Source organism: Melopsittacus undulatus, chromosome 27 (genome assembly GCF_012275295.1).
Source record: "Melopsittacus undulatus isolate bMelUnd1 chromosome 27, bMelUnd1.mat.Z, whole genome shotgun sequence".
Taxonomy (NCBI): Eukaryota; Metazoa; Chordata; class Aves; order Psittaciformes; family Psittaculidae; genus Melopsittacus; species Melopsittacus undulatus.
This window is the reverse complement of record NC_047553.1, coordinates 827,308-844,671: the sequence shown is the minus strand read 5'-3', so window position 1 is coordinate 844,671 and position 17,364 is coordinate 827,308. Positions and strand designations below refer to the sequence as shown.

The window sequence follows — 17,364 nt, the reverse complement described above, 5'->3', positions numbered from 1 at the left end:
AGATCAAAGGGACCCCAATGTGTTTCTATGGGCCCCCCCCCATGCCCCATAGGTCAATGGGACCCCAATGTGTTTCTATAGGCCCCCCCCGTACCCCATAGATCAATAGGACCCAATGTGCTTGTATGGGGTTTATTGCGCCCAGGACCCCATTGGGGGTCATTGGGGTCACCAGGAGGGGACCCCAAACCTGTCCAGCAGCGACTGCTGCACATCCAGATCCTTCTGCACCTTCCGACGCATGTAGAATATGGGGCAGTCCCGGCTGGGGGAGGGGAGGGGTCAGTGGGGGGGGGATGGGGGTCAATGGGGTAATGGGGGCAATGGGGTCAGTGGGGTAATGGGGGTAATGGGGTAATGCGGTAATGGGGGTAATGGGGGTAATGGGGGAATGGGGGGAATGGGGGTAATGGGGGAATGGGGTAATGGGGGTAATGGGGGAATGGGGGTAATGGGAGTAATGGGGTAATGGGGGTAATGGGGTAATGGGGTAATGGGGGAATGGGGTAATGGGGGTAATGGGGGTAATGGGGGTAATGGGGTAATGGGGGTAATGGGGTAATGGGGGTAATGGGGGTAATGGGGGAATGGGGTAATGGGGGTAATGGGGTAATGGGGGTAATGGGGGTAATGGGGGTAATGGGGGTAATGGGGTTCAGTGGGTTCAATGGGGCTCAATGGGGTAAAATGGGGCTCAATAGCTCTCAATGGGGTTCAATGGGTTCAAAGGGGCTCAATGGGCTCAATGGGTCCAATGGGTGTTAATGGGCTCAGTGGGTGTCTGTGGGTGTCAATGGGGTCAATGGGGTCCATGGGCTCAGTGGCTGTTAATGGGGACAATGGTTCTCAATGGGTGTCAATGGGGCTCAATGGGTATCAGTGGATCTCAATGGTTCTCAATGGTCTCAATGGGTTCAATGGGCATCAATGGTCATCAATGGCTCTCAATGGGTATCAATGGGTGTCAATGGCTCTCAATGGTATCAATGGGTGTCGTGGGTATCAATGGGTATCAATGGGTCTCAATGGGTCTCAATGGGTCTCAATGGGTATCAATGGCTCTCAATGGTTCTCAATGGCTCTCAGTGGTTCTCAATGGCTCTCAATGGTATCAATGGGTCTCAGTGGGTATCAATGGGCATCAATGGGCATCAATGGCTCTCAATGGGTATCAATGGGTGTCAATGGGTATCAATGGGTCTCAATGGTTCTCAATGGGCATCAATGGATCTCAATGTGTATCAATGGGTGTCAATGGGTGTCAGTGGGTGTCAGTGTGCTCAGTGCCGCCCCCCAGCGCTCACCTGGTGCACAGCACATCCTGGTGCATTGAGCTCTGGCATCGCTGGCACTGACTCCACAGACGGGAGAACCTCAGCTCCAGAGTGGCCAGAGCCCCAACCTGTGAGGGCAGAGATGGGGCAGACCCATGGAACCCATAGACCCCCCCATAGAGACCTATAGACCCCTATAGACCCCATAGAACCCTATAGACCCCCTATAGACCCCATAGACCCCTACAGGCCCCATAGACCCCCTATAGACCCCCCCATAGACCCCCCTATAGACCCCGTAGATGCCCCTATAGACCGCCTATAGACCCTTATAGTCCCCATACACCTCTACAGACCCCATAGACCCCTATAGACCCCCTATAGACCCTATAGAACCCATAGACCCCCCCTGTAGATCCCCTATAGACCCCACAGACCCCTATAGATGCCACAGACCCCCTATAGGCCCCCCATAGACCCCATATACCACTAAATCCCCCCTATAGACCCACCTATAGACATCATGGAGCATTATAGACCCCCCCATAGACCCCTATAGCCACCCCAGAGACCCCCCTATAGACACCATAGACCCCATAGTACCCTATAGCCCCTATAGACCACTCTACAGATACCATGGACTCCTAAAGACACCCCATAGACTCCCTTATAGACACCATAGACCCCTGTAGCCCCCCAATAGGCCCCTATAGGCCCCCCATACATCCCTATAGCCCCCCCATAGACCCCCATAGACCCCCTATAGCCCCCCCATAGACCCCCATAGACCCCCTATAGCCCCCCTATAGCCCCCCATCACCTCCTTCTGGTAGAGCTCAGCCTGGCGATGGCTGCAGAAGTCACAAACAGCTCCTGGGGGGGACACAATGGGGGACAATGAAGGCTTCTATGGGGCAATGGGGGCAATAAGAGGCAATGGGGGCAATTATGGGGCAATATGGGGCAATAGGGGCAGTTTTGGGGCAATGGGGGCAATAAGGGGCAATGGGGCAGCTATGGGGCAATGGGGGGGCAATGGGGGCAGTTATGGGGCAATGGGGGCAATAAGGGGCAATGGGGGCAGTTACGGGGCAATGGGGGTAGTTATGGGGCAATAAGGGGCAATGAGGGAAGTTATGGGGCAACAGGGGCAATGGGGCAGCTATGGGGCAATGTGGGACAATGGGGCAGTTATGGGGCAATGGGGGCAATTATGGGGCAATGGGGGGCAATGGGGCAGCTATGGGGCAGTGGGGGCAATGAGGGCAGTTATGGGGCAATGGGGGGGCAATGGGGGCAGTTATGGGGCAATGGGGGCAGTTATGGGGCAATGGGGGCAATAAGGGGCAATGGAGGCAGCTATGGGGCAATACGGGGCAATGGGGGCAGTTACAGAGCAATGGGGGTAGTTATGGGGCAATAAGGGAACTTATGGGGCAACAGGGGCAACGGGGGCAGCTATGGGGCAATGGGGGACAATGGGGCAGTTATGGGGCAGTGGGGGCAATGAGGGCAGTTATGGGGCAATGGGAGGCAATGGGGCAGCTATGGGGCAGTTATGGGGCAATGGGACACACACAATGGAGCCCTATGGGCATCGCACAGCAGCGCCCCCTCCCGTGTCTCTATGGCACAGCCCACCCTCGGACACTCCCATTCCCCTATGGAGGGGGGTTCCCCCTCCCGGTCCCATAGACCCCTATGGACGTGGCACAGCATCCCCCCCTACCGTGGTGCGGTAGTACCGCCCACCCTCGGACACTCCCATTGTGCTAAGGGGGGGGTTCACCCTCCCGGTCCCATAGACCCCTATGGGCAGTGCACAGCATCCCCCCCTACCGTGGTGCGGTAGTACCGCCCACCCTTGGACGCTCCCATTCCCCTACGGAGGGGTGTTCCCCTGCCCTGTCCCATAGACCCCTATGGACACGGCACCGCAGCGCCCCCTACCGTGGTGCGGTAGTACCGCCCGGCAGCCCACGCAGCTGCTCTTCCGGGTGGTGAACGCCATGAGCCCCCCCCCGAGCTGAGCTGTCAGCAGCGTCTTACAGCGGGTGTGCTCCCCCCCTGCGGAGGGCAAAGGTCAAGGGGGGGGGCATGGGGGTCTATGGGGGGGACCCCCATTGGGGTTAATGGGGACCCCCCCCATTGGAGTAAATGGGGAGCCCCCCATTGGGTAATAAAGGGGGGACCCCCCCATTGTGGTTAATGGGGATCCCCCCCATTGGAGTAAATGGGGAGACCCCCCCAATGACCCCCCCCAATAGGTTATAAAGGGGGGACCCCACCATTGGGCTATAAAGGGGGACCCCCCCAATGAACTCCTCCATTGGGTTATAAAGGGGGGACCCCCCCAATGGGTTATAAAGGGGGGATCCCCCCCATTGGGGTCAATGGGGAGTCCCCATTGCCTTATAAAGGGGGGATCCCCCCCCATTGGGTTGTAAAGGGGGGATCCCCCCATTGCTTTCAATGGGGACCCCCCAGTGACCTCCCCCCCATTGGGTTATAAAGGGGGACCCCCCGAATGACCCCCCCAATGGGTTACAAAGGGGGGATCCCCCCCATTGGGGTTAATGGGGAGCCCCCCATTGGGTTGTAAAGGGGAGACCCCCCCCAATAACCTCCCCATGGGTTATAAAGGGGGGATCCCCTCCCCATTAGGGTTAATGGGGAGCCCCCCATAGGGTAATAAAGGGGGGCACCCCCATTGGGTTATAGAGGGGAGACCCCCCCAATGAACCCCTCCATTGGGTTATAAAGGGGGGACCCCCCCATTGGGTTATAGAGGGGAGACCTCCCCAATGACCCCCCATTGGGTTATAAAGGGGGAATCCCCCCCCATTGGGGTGAATGGGGGGACCCCCATTGGGTTGTAAAGGGGAGACCCCCCCCCAATAACGCCCCCATGGGTTATAAAGGGGGGATCCCCCCCCATTGGGGTCAATGGGGGGCGGACCCCACTATGACCCCACCCCCCACGGGGTTATAAAGGGGGGATCCCCCCATTGCTTTCAATGGGAACCCCCCAGTGACCTCCCCCTCATTGGGTTACAAAGGGGATGCCCCAATAACCTCCCCATTGGGTTATAGAGGGGAGACCCCCCCAATGACCCCCCCCCCAATGGGTTATAAAGTGGGGACCGTCCCAATGACCCCCCATTGGGTTATAAAGGGGGGATCCCTCCCCAATGGGTTATAAAGGGGGAACCCCCCCATTGCTTTCAATGGGGACCCCCCAGTGACCTCCCCCCCATTGGGTTACAAAGGGGATGCCCCAATGACCCCCCCATTGGATTACAAAGGGGACCCCCCCAATCCCACCCCCATTGGGTTCAATGGGCACCCTCCCATAGAGTTAAATGGGGAGGACCCTCCTACTGGGGTCCCCAGATCCCATTTTCGGGGGTCCCATTCACCCATTTTGGGGTATTTGGGGCTGGTTTGGGGTATTTTGGGGCTGTTTCAGGGTGGTTTGGGGCTGTTTTGGGGTGTTTTGGGCTGTTTGGGGGTGTTTCCGGGTGGTTTCAGGGTGTTTTTGGGCTGTTTCAGGGTGTTTTGGTGCTGTTTTTGGGCTGTTTTGGGCTGTTTTTGGGGTGTTTTGGTGCTGTTTTTAGGGTGTTTGTGGTGTCCTCACTGAGCAGGATGCTCTCGGCCCGGCCCTCCCCCAGGATGGGCTCAAAGATGCGCAGCAGGGGCTTGGCCAACTGCTGCTCCAGGTAATAGCGGCTGTCAATGGGCAGGTTGTGCTCCAGGGCATAGATGGGGTCCTGGGGGACACAGAGGGTTTGGGGTCACCCCACACATTGACCTCAATGGGACTCATTCCCCATTGACACCAATGGGACTCATTCACCATTGACCTCAATGGAGCCCGCTCACCATTTCCATCAATGGAACCCACTCCCCATTGAACCCAATGGGACTCATTCCCCATTGACCCCAATGGAGCCCACTCCCCATTGACCCCAATGGAGCCCGCTCCCCATTGAAATGAATGGAGCCCGCTCCCATTGACATCAATGGGACTCATTCCCCATCATTCCCCATTGACCCCAATGGAACCCACTCCCATTGACATGAATGGAGCCTACTCCCATTGCAATGAATGGAGCCCGCTCCCATTGACCCCAATGGAACCCATTCCCCACTGACCTCAATGGAACCCGCTCCCATTGACCCCAATGGAGCCCGTTCCCCATTGACCCCTATGGGGACCCATTCCCCATTGACCTCAATGGGACCCATTCCCCATTGACCCCAATGGAACCCACTCCCATTGACCCCAATGGAACCCACTCCCATTGACCCCAATGGAACCCGCTCCCCATTGACATAAATGGAGCCTGCTCCCATTGACCCCAATGGAACCCACTCCCATTGACCCCAATGGAACCCGCTCCCATTGACATGAATGGAACCCGCTCCCCATTGACATGAATGGAGCCTGCTCCCATTGACCCCAATGGAACCCACTCCCCATTGACCCCTATGGGGCCCCATTCCCCATTGTCCCCTATGGACCCACCTCAGACCTGGTGTAAGCGGCTGCCCCCTTGGCCCCGGTGACGATGACATATGGGACACGGTCACCCAGGGCAGGGGCACTGCCGGGGTCCCGCTGACGCATCCTATGGGGGGCAATAGGGGCTATAGGGGTCTATGGGGGGTCAATGGGCATCAATAGGGAGGTCAATGGGGGTCTATGGGGGTGCTATAGGGGGTGACTCTCGGGGTCTATAGGGATCTATGGGATGTCTATAGGGGGTGTCAATGGAGATGTCAATGGTGGTCTATAGGGGGTGTCTATGGGGGGGTCAATGGAGATGTCAATGGTGGTCTATAGGGGGTGTCTATGGGGGTGTCAGTGGAGGTCTAGAGGGGGTGTATAAGGGATCTACAGGGGAGGTCTATAGGGGGTGGCTACAGGGGGTGTCTATAGGTGATGTCTATAGGTGTCCATAGGAGGTATCATAGGGGGTCTATAGGGGTCCATAGAGGGTGGCCATAGGAGTCTATAGCGGGTGTCTATAGGGGGTGTCTCTAAGGGTCTACAGGGGGTGTCTATAAGGGTCCAAAGGGGGTATCATAGGGGGTCTATAGGGGTCCATAGAGGGTGGCCATAGGAGTCTATAGCGGGTGTCTATAGGAGGTGTCCCATAGGGGATGCCTATAACGGGTGTCCATAGGGGCTGTCTGTAGGGGTCCATAGGGGGTATCATAGGGGGTCTATAGGGGTCCATAGGGGGTGTCTATGATGGGTGTCCATAGGGGGTGTCCATAGGGGTTGTCTATAATGGGTGTCCATAGGGGGTGTCTATAATGGGTGTCCATAGGGGGGGTCAATAATGGATGTCCATAGGGGGGGTCAATAATGGATGTCCATAGGGGGTGTCTATAGGGGATGTCTCTAGGGTTCCATAGGGGTTGTACATAGGGGGTGTCTATAATGGGTGTCCATAGAGGGTGTCCATAGGGGGTGTCTGTCTATAATGGATATCCATAGGCGATATCCATAGGGGGTGCCTATAACGTGTATCCATAGTGGGTGTCTATAATGGATGTCCATAGGGAGTGTCCATAGTGGATGTCTATAGGGGTCCATAATGGGTGTCCATAGGGGGTGTCCAAGGGGTCCATAGGGGGGTGTCCATAGGGGGTGTCTATAGGGGTCCATAGTGGGTGTCTATAGGGGGTGTCCAAGGGGTCCATAGGGGGGTGTCCATAGGGGGTGTCTATAGGGGGTTCCTATAATGGATGTCCATAGGGAGTGTCCATAGTGGATGTCTATAGGGGTCCATAGAGGGTGTCCATAGGGGGTATCCATAGTGGGTGTCCATAGTGGGCGTCTATAGGGGATGTCTATAGGGGTCCATAGGGGGTGTCTATAACGAGTGTCCATAGTGGGTGTCTATAGGGGGTGTCTCTAGGGGTCCATAGGGACTGTGCATAGTGGGTGTCCATAGGGGGTGTCTATAATGGATGTCCATAGGGGGTGTCCATAGTGGGTGTCTACAGGGGGTGTCCATAGGTGTCCCTATGGGGGGTCCATAGGGGGTGTCCATAGGGGGTGTCCATAGTGGGTGTCCATAGTGGGTGTCTATAGGGGTGTCCATAGGGGTGCATAGGGTGTGTCCATAGTGGTTGTCCATAGTGGGTGTCTATAGGGGATGTCCATAGGTGCGTGCAGGAGGTCCGGCGGCAGGGGGCGCTCTCACCGCTGCGCCAGCCGCACGTGAGCCTGGGGTGCACTGTACTCGCTGTCTGAGCGTGTGAGCTCCTTGGTGATCACCAGCTGGGACAGATCCAACCGGTCACACAGCAGGTCTGAGATCACCTCCTGCGCGTGGAGGACTGCACCGGCCGGGTCACTGTGTACACATAGAGACATAGAGATAGAGAGACCAGAGAGACCATAGAGACCATAGAGACCATAGAGACATAGAGACCATAGAGACCATAGAGACCCATAGGGACCCATAGAGACCATAGAGACCATAGAGACCATAGAGACCCATAGGGACCCATAGAGACCATAGAGACCATAGAGACCATAGAGACATAGAGACCATAGAGACCATAGAGACAATAGAGACCATAGAGACCCATAGAGACATAGGGACCAGAGAGACCATAGAGACCATAGAGACCATAGAGACATAGAGACCATAGAGACCATAGAGACCCATAGGGACCCATAGAGACCATAGAGACCCATAGAGACCATAGAGACCATAGAGACCCATAGAGACCATAGAGACCATAGAGACCATAGAGACCCATAGAGACCATAGAGACCCATAGAGACACATAGAGACCCATAGAGACCCATAGAGACCATAGAGACCATAGAGACCATAGAGACATAGAGACCATAGAGACCATAGAGACCATAGAGACCATAGAGACCATAGAGACCCATAGAGACAATAGAGACCCATAGAGACACATAGAGACCCATAGAGACCCATAGAGACCATAGAGACCCATAGAGACCATAGAGACATAGAGACCATAGAGACCATAGAGACCATAGAGACAATAGAGACCATAGAGACCCATAGAGCCCCATAGAGACCATAGAGACCATAGAGACATAGAGACCATAGAGACCATAGAGACCATAGAGACCATAGAGACCCATAGAGACCATAGAGACCATAGAGACCATAGAGACCATAGAGACCCATAGAGACCATAGAGACCATAGAGACCATAGAGACCATAGAGACCCATAGAGACCATAGAGACCATAGAGACCATAGAGACCCATAGAGACCATAGAGACTATAGAGACCATAGAGACCATAGAGACCATAGAGACTATAGAGACCATAGAGACCATAGAGACCATAGAGATCCATAGAGACCATAGAGACCCATAGAGCCCATAGAGACCATAGAGACATAGAGACCATAGAGACCATAGAGCCCATAGAGACCATAGAGACCCATAGAGACCATAGAGCCCATAGAGCCCATAGAGCCCATAGAGACCATAGAGCCCATAGAGCCCATAGAGCCCATAGAGACCATAGAGACCATAGAGCCCATAGAGACCATAGAGCCCATAGAGACCCATAGAGACCATAGAGCCCATAGAGCCCATAGAGACCATAGAGACCATAGAGCCCATAGAGACCATAGAGCCCATAGAGACCCATAGAGACCATAGAGCCCATAGAGCCCATAGAGACCATAGAGACCATAGAGCCCATAGAGACCATAGAGACATAGAGACCATAGAGCCCATAGAGACCATAGAGCCCATAGAGACCATAGAGACCCATAGAGACCCATAGAGACCATAGAGCCCATAGAGCCCATAGAGACCATAGAGCCCATAGAGACCATAGAGACACATAGAGCCCATAGAGACCATAGAGAGCATAGAGCCCATATAGCCCATAGAGACCCACAGAGACCATAGAGCCCATAGAGACCATAGAGACCATAGAGACCATAGAGACCCATAGAGACCATAGAGACCATAGAGACCATAGAGACCATAGAGACCATAGAGACCCATAGATCCCCATAGAGCCCCCTGTCCCACCGGTGCAGCAGCAGCCTCTGCAGACAGGCAGTCACCACATTGGCCACCAAGGGGCAGTTGTCTCTCCTCACGGCCTCCAGCCCCTTACAGTCCAACCCATCTGAGACCTCCGGGCTGGAGGAGTAACACAGGCCAGCATAGCGCTTCTTACTGATGAGCAGGTATGGCCAGTACACCTATAGGGACATATAGAGACACCTATAGCGCTTCTTACTGATGAGCAGGTATGGCCAGTACACCTATAGGGACATATAGAGACACCTAGAGACACCTATAGCGCTTCTTACTGATGAGCAGGTATGGCCAGTACACCTATAGGGACATATAGAGACACCTATAGCGCTTCTTACTGATGAGCAGGTATGGCCAGTACACCTATAGGGACATATAGAGACACCTAGAGACACCTATAGACACCTATAGCACTTCTTACTGATGAGCAGGTATGGCCAGTACACCTATAGGGACATATAGAGACACCTAGAGACACCTATAGACACCTATAGCGCTTCTTACTGATGAGCAGGTATGGCCAGTACACCTATAGGGACATATAGAGACACCTATAGCGCTTCTTACTGATGAGCAGGTATGGCCAGTACACCTATAGGGACATATAGAGACACCTCTAGCGCTTCTTACTGATGAGCAGGTATGGCCAGTACACCTATAGGGACATATAGAGACACCTATAGCGCTTCTTACTGATGAGCAGGTATGGCCAGTACACCTATAGGGACATATAGAGACACCTATAGCGCTTCTTACTGATGAGCAGGTATGGCCAGTACACCTATAGGGACATATAGAGACACCTAGAGACACCTATAGCGCTTCTTACTGATGAGCAGGTATGGCCAGTACACCTATAGGGACATATAGAGACACCTAGAGACACCTATAGCGCTTCTTACTGATGAGCAGGTATGGCCAGTACACCTATAGGGACATATAGAGACACCTAGAGACACCTATAGCGCTTCTTACTGATGAGCAGGTATGGCCAGTACACCTATAGGGACATATAGAGACACCTATAGAGACCTATAGACACCTATAGACACCTCTAGCGCTTCTTACTGATGAGCAGGTATGGCCAGTACACCTATAGGGACATATAGAGACACCTAGAGACACCTATAGACACCTATAGAGACACCTATAGAGACACCTATAGACACCTATAGACACCTAGACACCTATAGAGACACCTATAGATACCCATAGACACCTATAGAGACACTTATAGACACCTAGACACCTATAGAGACACCTATAGACACCTACAGACACCTATAGAGAACATATAGGCACCCATAGGGAACATAGAGACACCCATAGGCACCCATAGACACCTATAGCCCCATACCCCCCATTGACCCCCATTGACCCCATTGACCCCCATTGACCCCCATTGACCCCCCCCCCCCCATCACCTTCTCGAACTGCAGCCGGATGGGGGCTGGGAAGTGCTGGGACACCCAGGTCGCGACCTCCTGACCCAGGGTCATGGCCTCGGCCACCGAGGTCACCCCCAGGCGGCACATGACCGAGTCCGTGTCCCCATAGACCACCTAGAGGGGAGGAGAGACATAGACCTTCATAGCCCCCTATAGACCAACCATATAGAGCCTTATAGCCCCCTGTAAACCCCCCATAGACTCCCCCTATAGACCCCTATAGCCCCCTATAGACCCCCCTATAGCCCCCCCATAGACCCCTATAGCCCCCTATACACACCCCTAAAGACCAACCCTATAGACCCCTATAGACCCCTATAGACACCCCTATAGACCAACCCTATAGACCCCTATACACCCCTATAGACTCCTCTATAGACCAACCCTATAGACCCCTATAGACTCCCCCTATAGACCCACTTATAGACCAACCCTATAGACCCCTATAGACCAGCCTATAGACTCCCACTATAGACCCCTATAGCCCAATATAGTCCCCCCTATAGACCAACCCTATAGACCCCTATAGCCCCCTATAGCCCCCCCTATAGACCAACCCTATGGACCCCCTATAGACTCCCCCTATAGACCCCCTATAGTCCCCTATAGACCCTCCTATAGACTCCCCCTATAGACCAACCCTATAGCCCCCTATAGACCCCCTTATAGACTCTGCATATAGCCCCCTATAGTCCCCTATAGACCCTCCTATAGACCCCTATAGACCCCTATAGCCCCCTATATACCCCCTCATAGCCCCCCCATCCCCCCCTACCCCCATCCCCACCTTGGCGTCCGCAGGGTACCCCTGCCTCAGGCAGTATCTCTCCTCGATCAGCTGCTTGGTGCGTTCGATCATCTGGCGCCCGAAGGCTGTAACACTCTGGGGCACAGAGGGATGATATGGGACTCTATGGGGTGTCTATGGGGCTATGGGGGCTATGGGGGCTATGGGGCTATGGGGGCTATAGGGGCTATGGGGCTATGGGGCTATGGGGGCTATGGGGGCTATGGGGCTATGGGGCTATGGGGGCTATGGGGGCTATGGGGGCTATGGGGCTCTATGGGGTGTCTATGGGGCTATGGGGGCTATGGGGCTATGGGGGCTATGGGGGCTATGGGGGCTATGGGGCTCTATGGGGCTATGGGGGCTATGGGGCTCTATGGGGCTATGGGGCTATGGGGCTATGGGGGCTATGGGGGCTATGGGGGCTATGGGGCTATGGGGGCTATGGGGGCTATGGGGGCTATGGGGCTATGGGGCTATGGGGGATATGGGGGCTATGGGGGATATGGGGGCTATGGGGGATATGGGGCTATGGGGGCTATGGGGCTATGTGGGCTATGGGGGCTATGGGGGCTATGGGGGCTATGGGGCTATGGGGGCTATGGGGCTATGGGGCTATGGGGGTTATGGGGGCTATGGGGCTATGGGGCTATGGGGGCTATGGGGCTATGGGGCTATGGGGCTATGGGGGCTATGGGGCACTATGGGGCTATGGGGCTATGGGGGATATGGGGCTATGGGGCTATGGGGCTATGGGGGCTATGGGGCTATGGGGCTATGGGGGTATGGGGGCTATGGGGCTATGGGCGGGAATGGGAACTATGGGGGCTATGGGGGGTATGGGGGGTATGGGGCTATGGGGGCTATGGGGGCTATGGGGCTATGGGGGGTATGGGGGCTCTATGGGGCTATGGGGCTCTATGGGGCTATGGGGGCTATGGGGCTATGGGGGCTATGGGGCTATGGGGGCTATGGGGGCTATGGGGCTATGGGGGCTATGGGGCTATGGGGGCTATGAGGGCTATGGGGCTATGGGGGCTATGGGGGCTATGGGGCTATGGGGGTATGGGGGCTATGGGGCTATGGGGGCTATGGGGGTATGGGGGCTATGGGGGCTATGGGGGCTATGGGGCTATGGGGGCTATGGGGGCTATGGGGCGCTATGGGGTACTATGGGGTGCTATGGGGTACTATGGGGTGCTATGGGGCACTATGGGTACTGTGGAGTGCTATGGGGCTCTATGGGGTGCTATTGGGTGCTATGGGGCACTATGGGGCACTATGGGTATTATGGAGTGCTATGGGGCACTATGGGGCACTATGGGTATTATGGAGTGCTATGGGGTGCTATGGGGTGCTATGGGTGTTATGGCTGCTATGGGGGCTATGGGGCTCAATGGGGTGCTATTGAGTGCTATGGGGCACTATGGGGCACTATGGGTACTATGGAGTGATATGGGGCGCTATGGGTGCTATGGGGCGCTATGGGTTCTACGGGGCTCTATGGGGTGCTATGGGGCTCTATGGGTGCTATGGATCCCTATGGGTCCCTATGGATCCCTATGGGTTCAATGGGTCCCTATGGGTCCCTATGTGTCCCCATGTGTGCCCTGGTCTCACCTGGCTGACCTCCAGGCACGGCAGTTTCCCAGCCTGTGCCCCAGTGAAGCCATAGACAGAGTTGGCGCTGACCTTGAGCGCCATCTGCCGACCGTGGAGGACCTGACGGCGGAACACATCCTGCTCCTGAGCCAGCTCCTGCTTCACCCTGTGACATAGAGACCATAGAGACCATAGAGACCATAGAGACATAGAGACCCATAGAGACCCATAGAGACCCATAGAGACCCATAGAGACCCATAGAGACCATAGAGACCATAGAGACCATAGAGACCAGAGAGACCAGAGAGACCCATAGAGACCATAGAGACCATAGAGACCATAGAGACCAGAGAGACATAGAGACCATAGAGACCATAGAGACCATAGAGACCATAGAGACCATAGAGACCATAGAGACCAGAGAGACATAGAGACCATAGAGACCATAGAGACCATAGAGACCCATAGAGACCAGAGAGACCATAGAGACCATAGAGACCATAGAGACCAGAGAGACATAGAGACCATAGAGACCATAGAGACCATAGAGACCCATAGAGACCAGAGAGACCATAGAGACCATAGAGACCATAGAGACCAGAGAGACCAGAGAGACCCATAGAGACCATAGAGACCATAGAGACCATAGAGACCAGAGAGACATAGAGACCATAGAGACCATAGAGACCATAGAGACCATAGAGACCATAGAGACCATAGAGAGCATAGAGACCATAGAGACCATAGAGACCCATAGAGACCGTAGAGACCATAGAGACCATAGAGACCCATAGAGACCAGAGAGACATAGAGACCATAGAGACCAGAGAGACATAGAGACCATAGAGACCATAGAGACCATAGAGACCATAGAGACCATAGAGACCATAGAGACCCATAGAGACCATAGAGACCATAGAGAGCATAGAGACCATAGAGACCATAGAGAGCATAGAGACCATAGAGACCATAGAGACCATAGAGACCATAGAGACCATAGAGACCATAGAGAGCATAGAGACCATAGAGACCATAGAGACCCATAGAGACCGTAGAGACCATAGAGACCATAGAGACCATAGAGACCATAGAGACCCATAGAGACCCATAGAGACCCATAGAGACCATAGAGACCATAGAGACTATAGAGACCATAGAGACCATAGAGACCATAGAGACTATAGAGACCATAGAGACCATAGAGACCATAGAGACCCATAGAGACCATAGAGCCCATAGAGACCATAGAGCCCATAGAGCCCATAGAGACCATAGAGACCCATAGAGACCATAGAGACCATAGAGCCCATAGAGACCATAGAGACCATAGAGCCCCATAGAGACCATAGAGACCATAGAGCCCCATAGCCCCATAGCCCCCATAGCCCCCACCTGCTCCTGGCCTCCAGCAGCCCCTCCAGCACCCTCGGCAGCAGCCCTCGGCGCACCCCGGAAGTGACAAAGAGATCCCCGGAGGGTGTCCGGATGTAATCAGTGGGGCCCAACCTGGGGGGAGACAGGGATGGAGATGGGGGGTGGGGTATATGGGGTATGGGATATGGGGTATGGGATATGGGGTATGGGATATGGGGTATGGGATATGGGGTATATGGGATATGGGGTGTGGGATATGGGATATGGGATATGGAGTATGGGATATGGGATATGGGGTATATGGGATATGGGGTGTGGGATATGGGATATGGGATATGGGATATGGGGTATGGGGTATGGGATATGGGGTATGGGAAATGGGGTATATGGGATATGGGGTGTGGGATATGGGATATGGGGTATGGGGTATGGGATATGGGGTATGGGATATGGGGTATGGGATATGGGGTATGGGATATGGGATGTGGGATATGGGATATGGGATATGGGGTATGGGATGTGGGGTATGGGATATGGGGTATGGGATGTGGGATGTGGGATATGGGATATGGGATATGGGGTATGGGATGTGGGATGTGGGATATGGGGTATGGGATATGGGGTATGGGGTATGGGGTATGGGATATGGGATGTGGGATATGGGATATGGGATGTGGGATGTGGGATATGGGATGTTGGATATGGAGTATGGGATATGGGATATGGGATGTGGGATATGGGATATGGGATGTGGGATATGGAGTATGGGATATGGGATATGGGATGTGGGATATGGGATATGGGATGTGGGATGTGGGATATGGGATATGGGATATGGGATGTGGGATGTGGGATATGGGATGTAGGCTGTGGGTACCCCCATTGCCGTACCCGAAGCGCTGCACGCCCCCCGGAGGCAGCAGGGTGCTATAGCACAGGTTATGAGCCATCATGATGGACGGGTACAGGGAGCAGAAGTCCAGAGTCACAATGGGCACGTCGTAGTACCTGTGGGGGAAAATGGGGGTAATGGGGGTAATGGGGGTAATGGGGGTAATGGGGTAATAGGGGCAATGGGGGTAATGGGGGAAATGGGGTCAATGGGGGTAATGGGGGCAATGGGGGTAAAGGGGTAATAGGGGCAATGGGGGTAATGGGGGTAATGGGGTAATGGGGGTAATGGGGGCAATGGGGGTAAAGGGGTAATAGGGGCAATGGGGGTAATGGGGGTAATGGGGTAATGGGGGTAATGGGGGTAATGGGGATAATGGGGGTAATGGTGTAATGGGGGTAATGGGGGTAATGGGGGTAATGGGGTAATGGGGGTAATGGGGGTAATGGGGGTAATGGGGGTAATGGGGTAATGGGGGGAATGGGGGTAATGGGGGTAATGGGGATAATGGTGTAATGGGGGGAATGGGGGTAATGGTGTCAATGGGGGTAATGGTGTCAATGAGGGTAATGGGGGTAATGGGGGCAATGGGGGCAATGGGGCAATGGGGGTAATGGGGCAATGGGTTTCAATGGGGGTAACGGGTTTCAATGGGAGTCAATGGTGGTCAATGGGGGCAATGGGTTTCAATGGGTTTCAATGGGGGTCAATGGGGGCTCAGCCCCACACTCACCCCTTGAGGGGCTCGATCACTGTGGCTCCCTCGTAGTCCTCCCCCCCCTCGACCTTCACCACTGGCATCAGGAGATCCTCGCGCATGGCCTGGCCCCATAGATGGGGGTCAGACACCCACAGGTGACCCCTGTGCACCCCTCGCCCCCATTGAGAACACAATGTCCTCATTGATAACTACTGCCCCCATTGAGAACCCAATGTCCCCATTGAGAACCCAATGTCCCATTGATAACCCACTGTCCCCATTGATAATCACTGTCCCCATAGATAACCACTGCCCCCATTGAGAACCCAATGTCCCCATTGATAACCGCTGCCCCATTGATAACCACTGTCCCAATTGATAACCACTGCCCCCATTGATAACCGAATGTCCTCATTGATAACCTATAGCCCCCATTGATAACCACTGCCCCCATTGATAACCACTGTCCCCATTGAAAACCCAATGTCCCCATTGATAACCCAATGTCCCCATTGATAACCCACTGTCTCCATTGATAACCCATAGCCCCCATTGATAATCCAATATCACCATTGATAACCCAATGTCCCCATTGATAACTACTGCCCCCATTGATAACCCATTGCCCCCATTGAGAACCCACTGCCCCCATTGAGAACGCAATGTCCCCATTGAGAACCCACTGCCCCCATTGAGAACCACTGCCCCCATTGATAACCCAATGTCCTCACTGGTAACCCAGTGCCCCCATTCCCCCATTCCCCACACCTCACACCCCACACCCCATACACCCCATACACCCCATACACCCCATACACCCCATAGACCCCATAGACCCCATAGCCCCCATACCTGGCGCAGCAGCTGAGCCACGACGCGCACCTGCTGCCCGCGGCACAGGATGGTGCTGAGCGCCACCCCTGTCACTCGCGCCAGCTCCACGTGGCTCAGCAGCACCCGCAGGCGCTGAGCCAGCCGCAGGGGCAGGATGGTGTCCTTGAGGCAGTACAGGGCCAGGCGGCGGCGGCTCTGCGCTGAGCCGCGCTACAGGGGGGGGGGTATGGGGTATGGATGGGGTGTATGGGGTATATGGGGTATGGGGTGTATGGGGGATATGGGGGATATAGGGGTATAGGGGGGATAGAGGATATGGGAGGTATAGGAGTATAGGGGATATAGAATATATGGGGAATAGAAGTATATGGGATATATAACATA

General features: G+C 54.5%; 1 protein-coding gene across 1 annotated transcript in view; it reads right to left on the bottom strand.

The window, feature by feature from the left end:
* Positions 1-116: 116 nt before the first annotated feature.
* POLD1 (DNA polymerase delta 1, catalytic subunit) overlaps positions 117-17,364 on the bottom strand; it is a 32,647-nt gene continuing 15,399 nt past the window's right edge. Inside the window, exons 12-26 of the mRNA XM_034072404.1 lie at positions 16,999-17,190; positions 16,180-16,268; positions 15,446-15,562; positions 14,573-14,686; positions 13,198-13,345; positions 11,578-11,673; positions 10,767-10,904; positions 9,331-9,506; positions 7,493-7,645; positions 5,803-5,905; positions 4,912-5,044; positions 3,225-3,341; positions 2,095-2,147; positions 1,305-1,402; positions 117-265 (exon numbers count right to left, since the gene is read on the bottom strand). Of these exons, the coding sequence (XP_033928295.1) occupies positions 169-265; positions 1,305-1,402; positions 2,095-2,147; positions 3,225-3,341; positions 4,912-5,044; positions 5,803-5,905; positions 7,493-7,645; positions 9,331-9,506; positions 10,767-10,904; positions 11,578-11,673; positions 13,198-13,345; positions 14,573-14,686; positions 15,446-15,562; positions 16,180-16,268; positions 16,999-17,190 (1,824 nt within the window). The 3' untranslated portion in view covers positions 117-168. The remainder of the gene's footprint in view (positions 266-1,304; positions 1,403-2,094; positions 2,148-3,224; positions 3,342-4,911; positions 5,045-5,802; positions 5,906-7,492; positions 7,646-9,330; positions 9,507-10,766; positions 10,905-11,577; positions 11,674-13,197; positions 13,346-14,572; positions 14,687-15,445; positions 15,563-16,179; positions 16,269-16,998; positions 17,191-17,364) is intronic.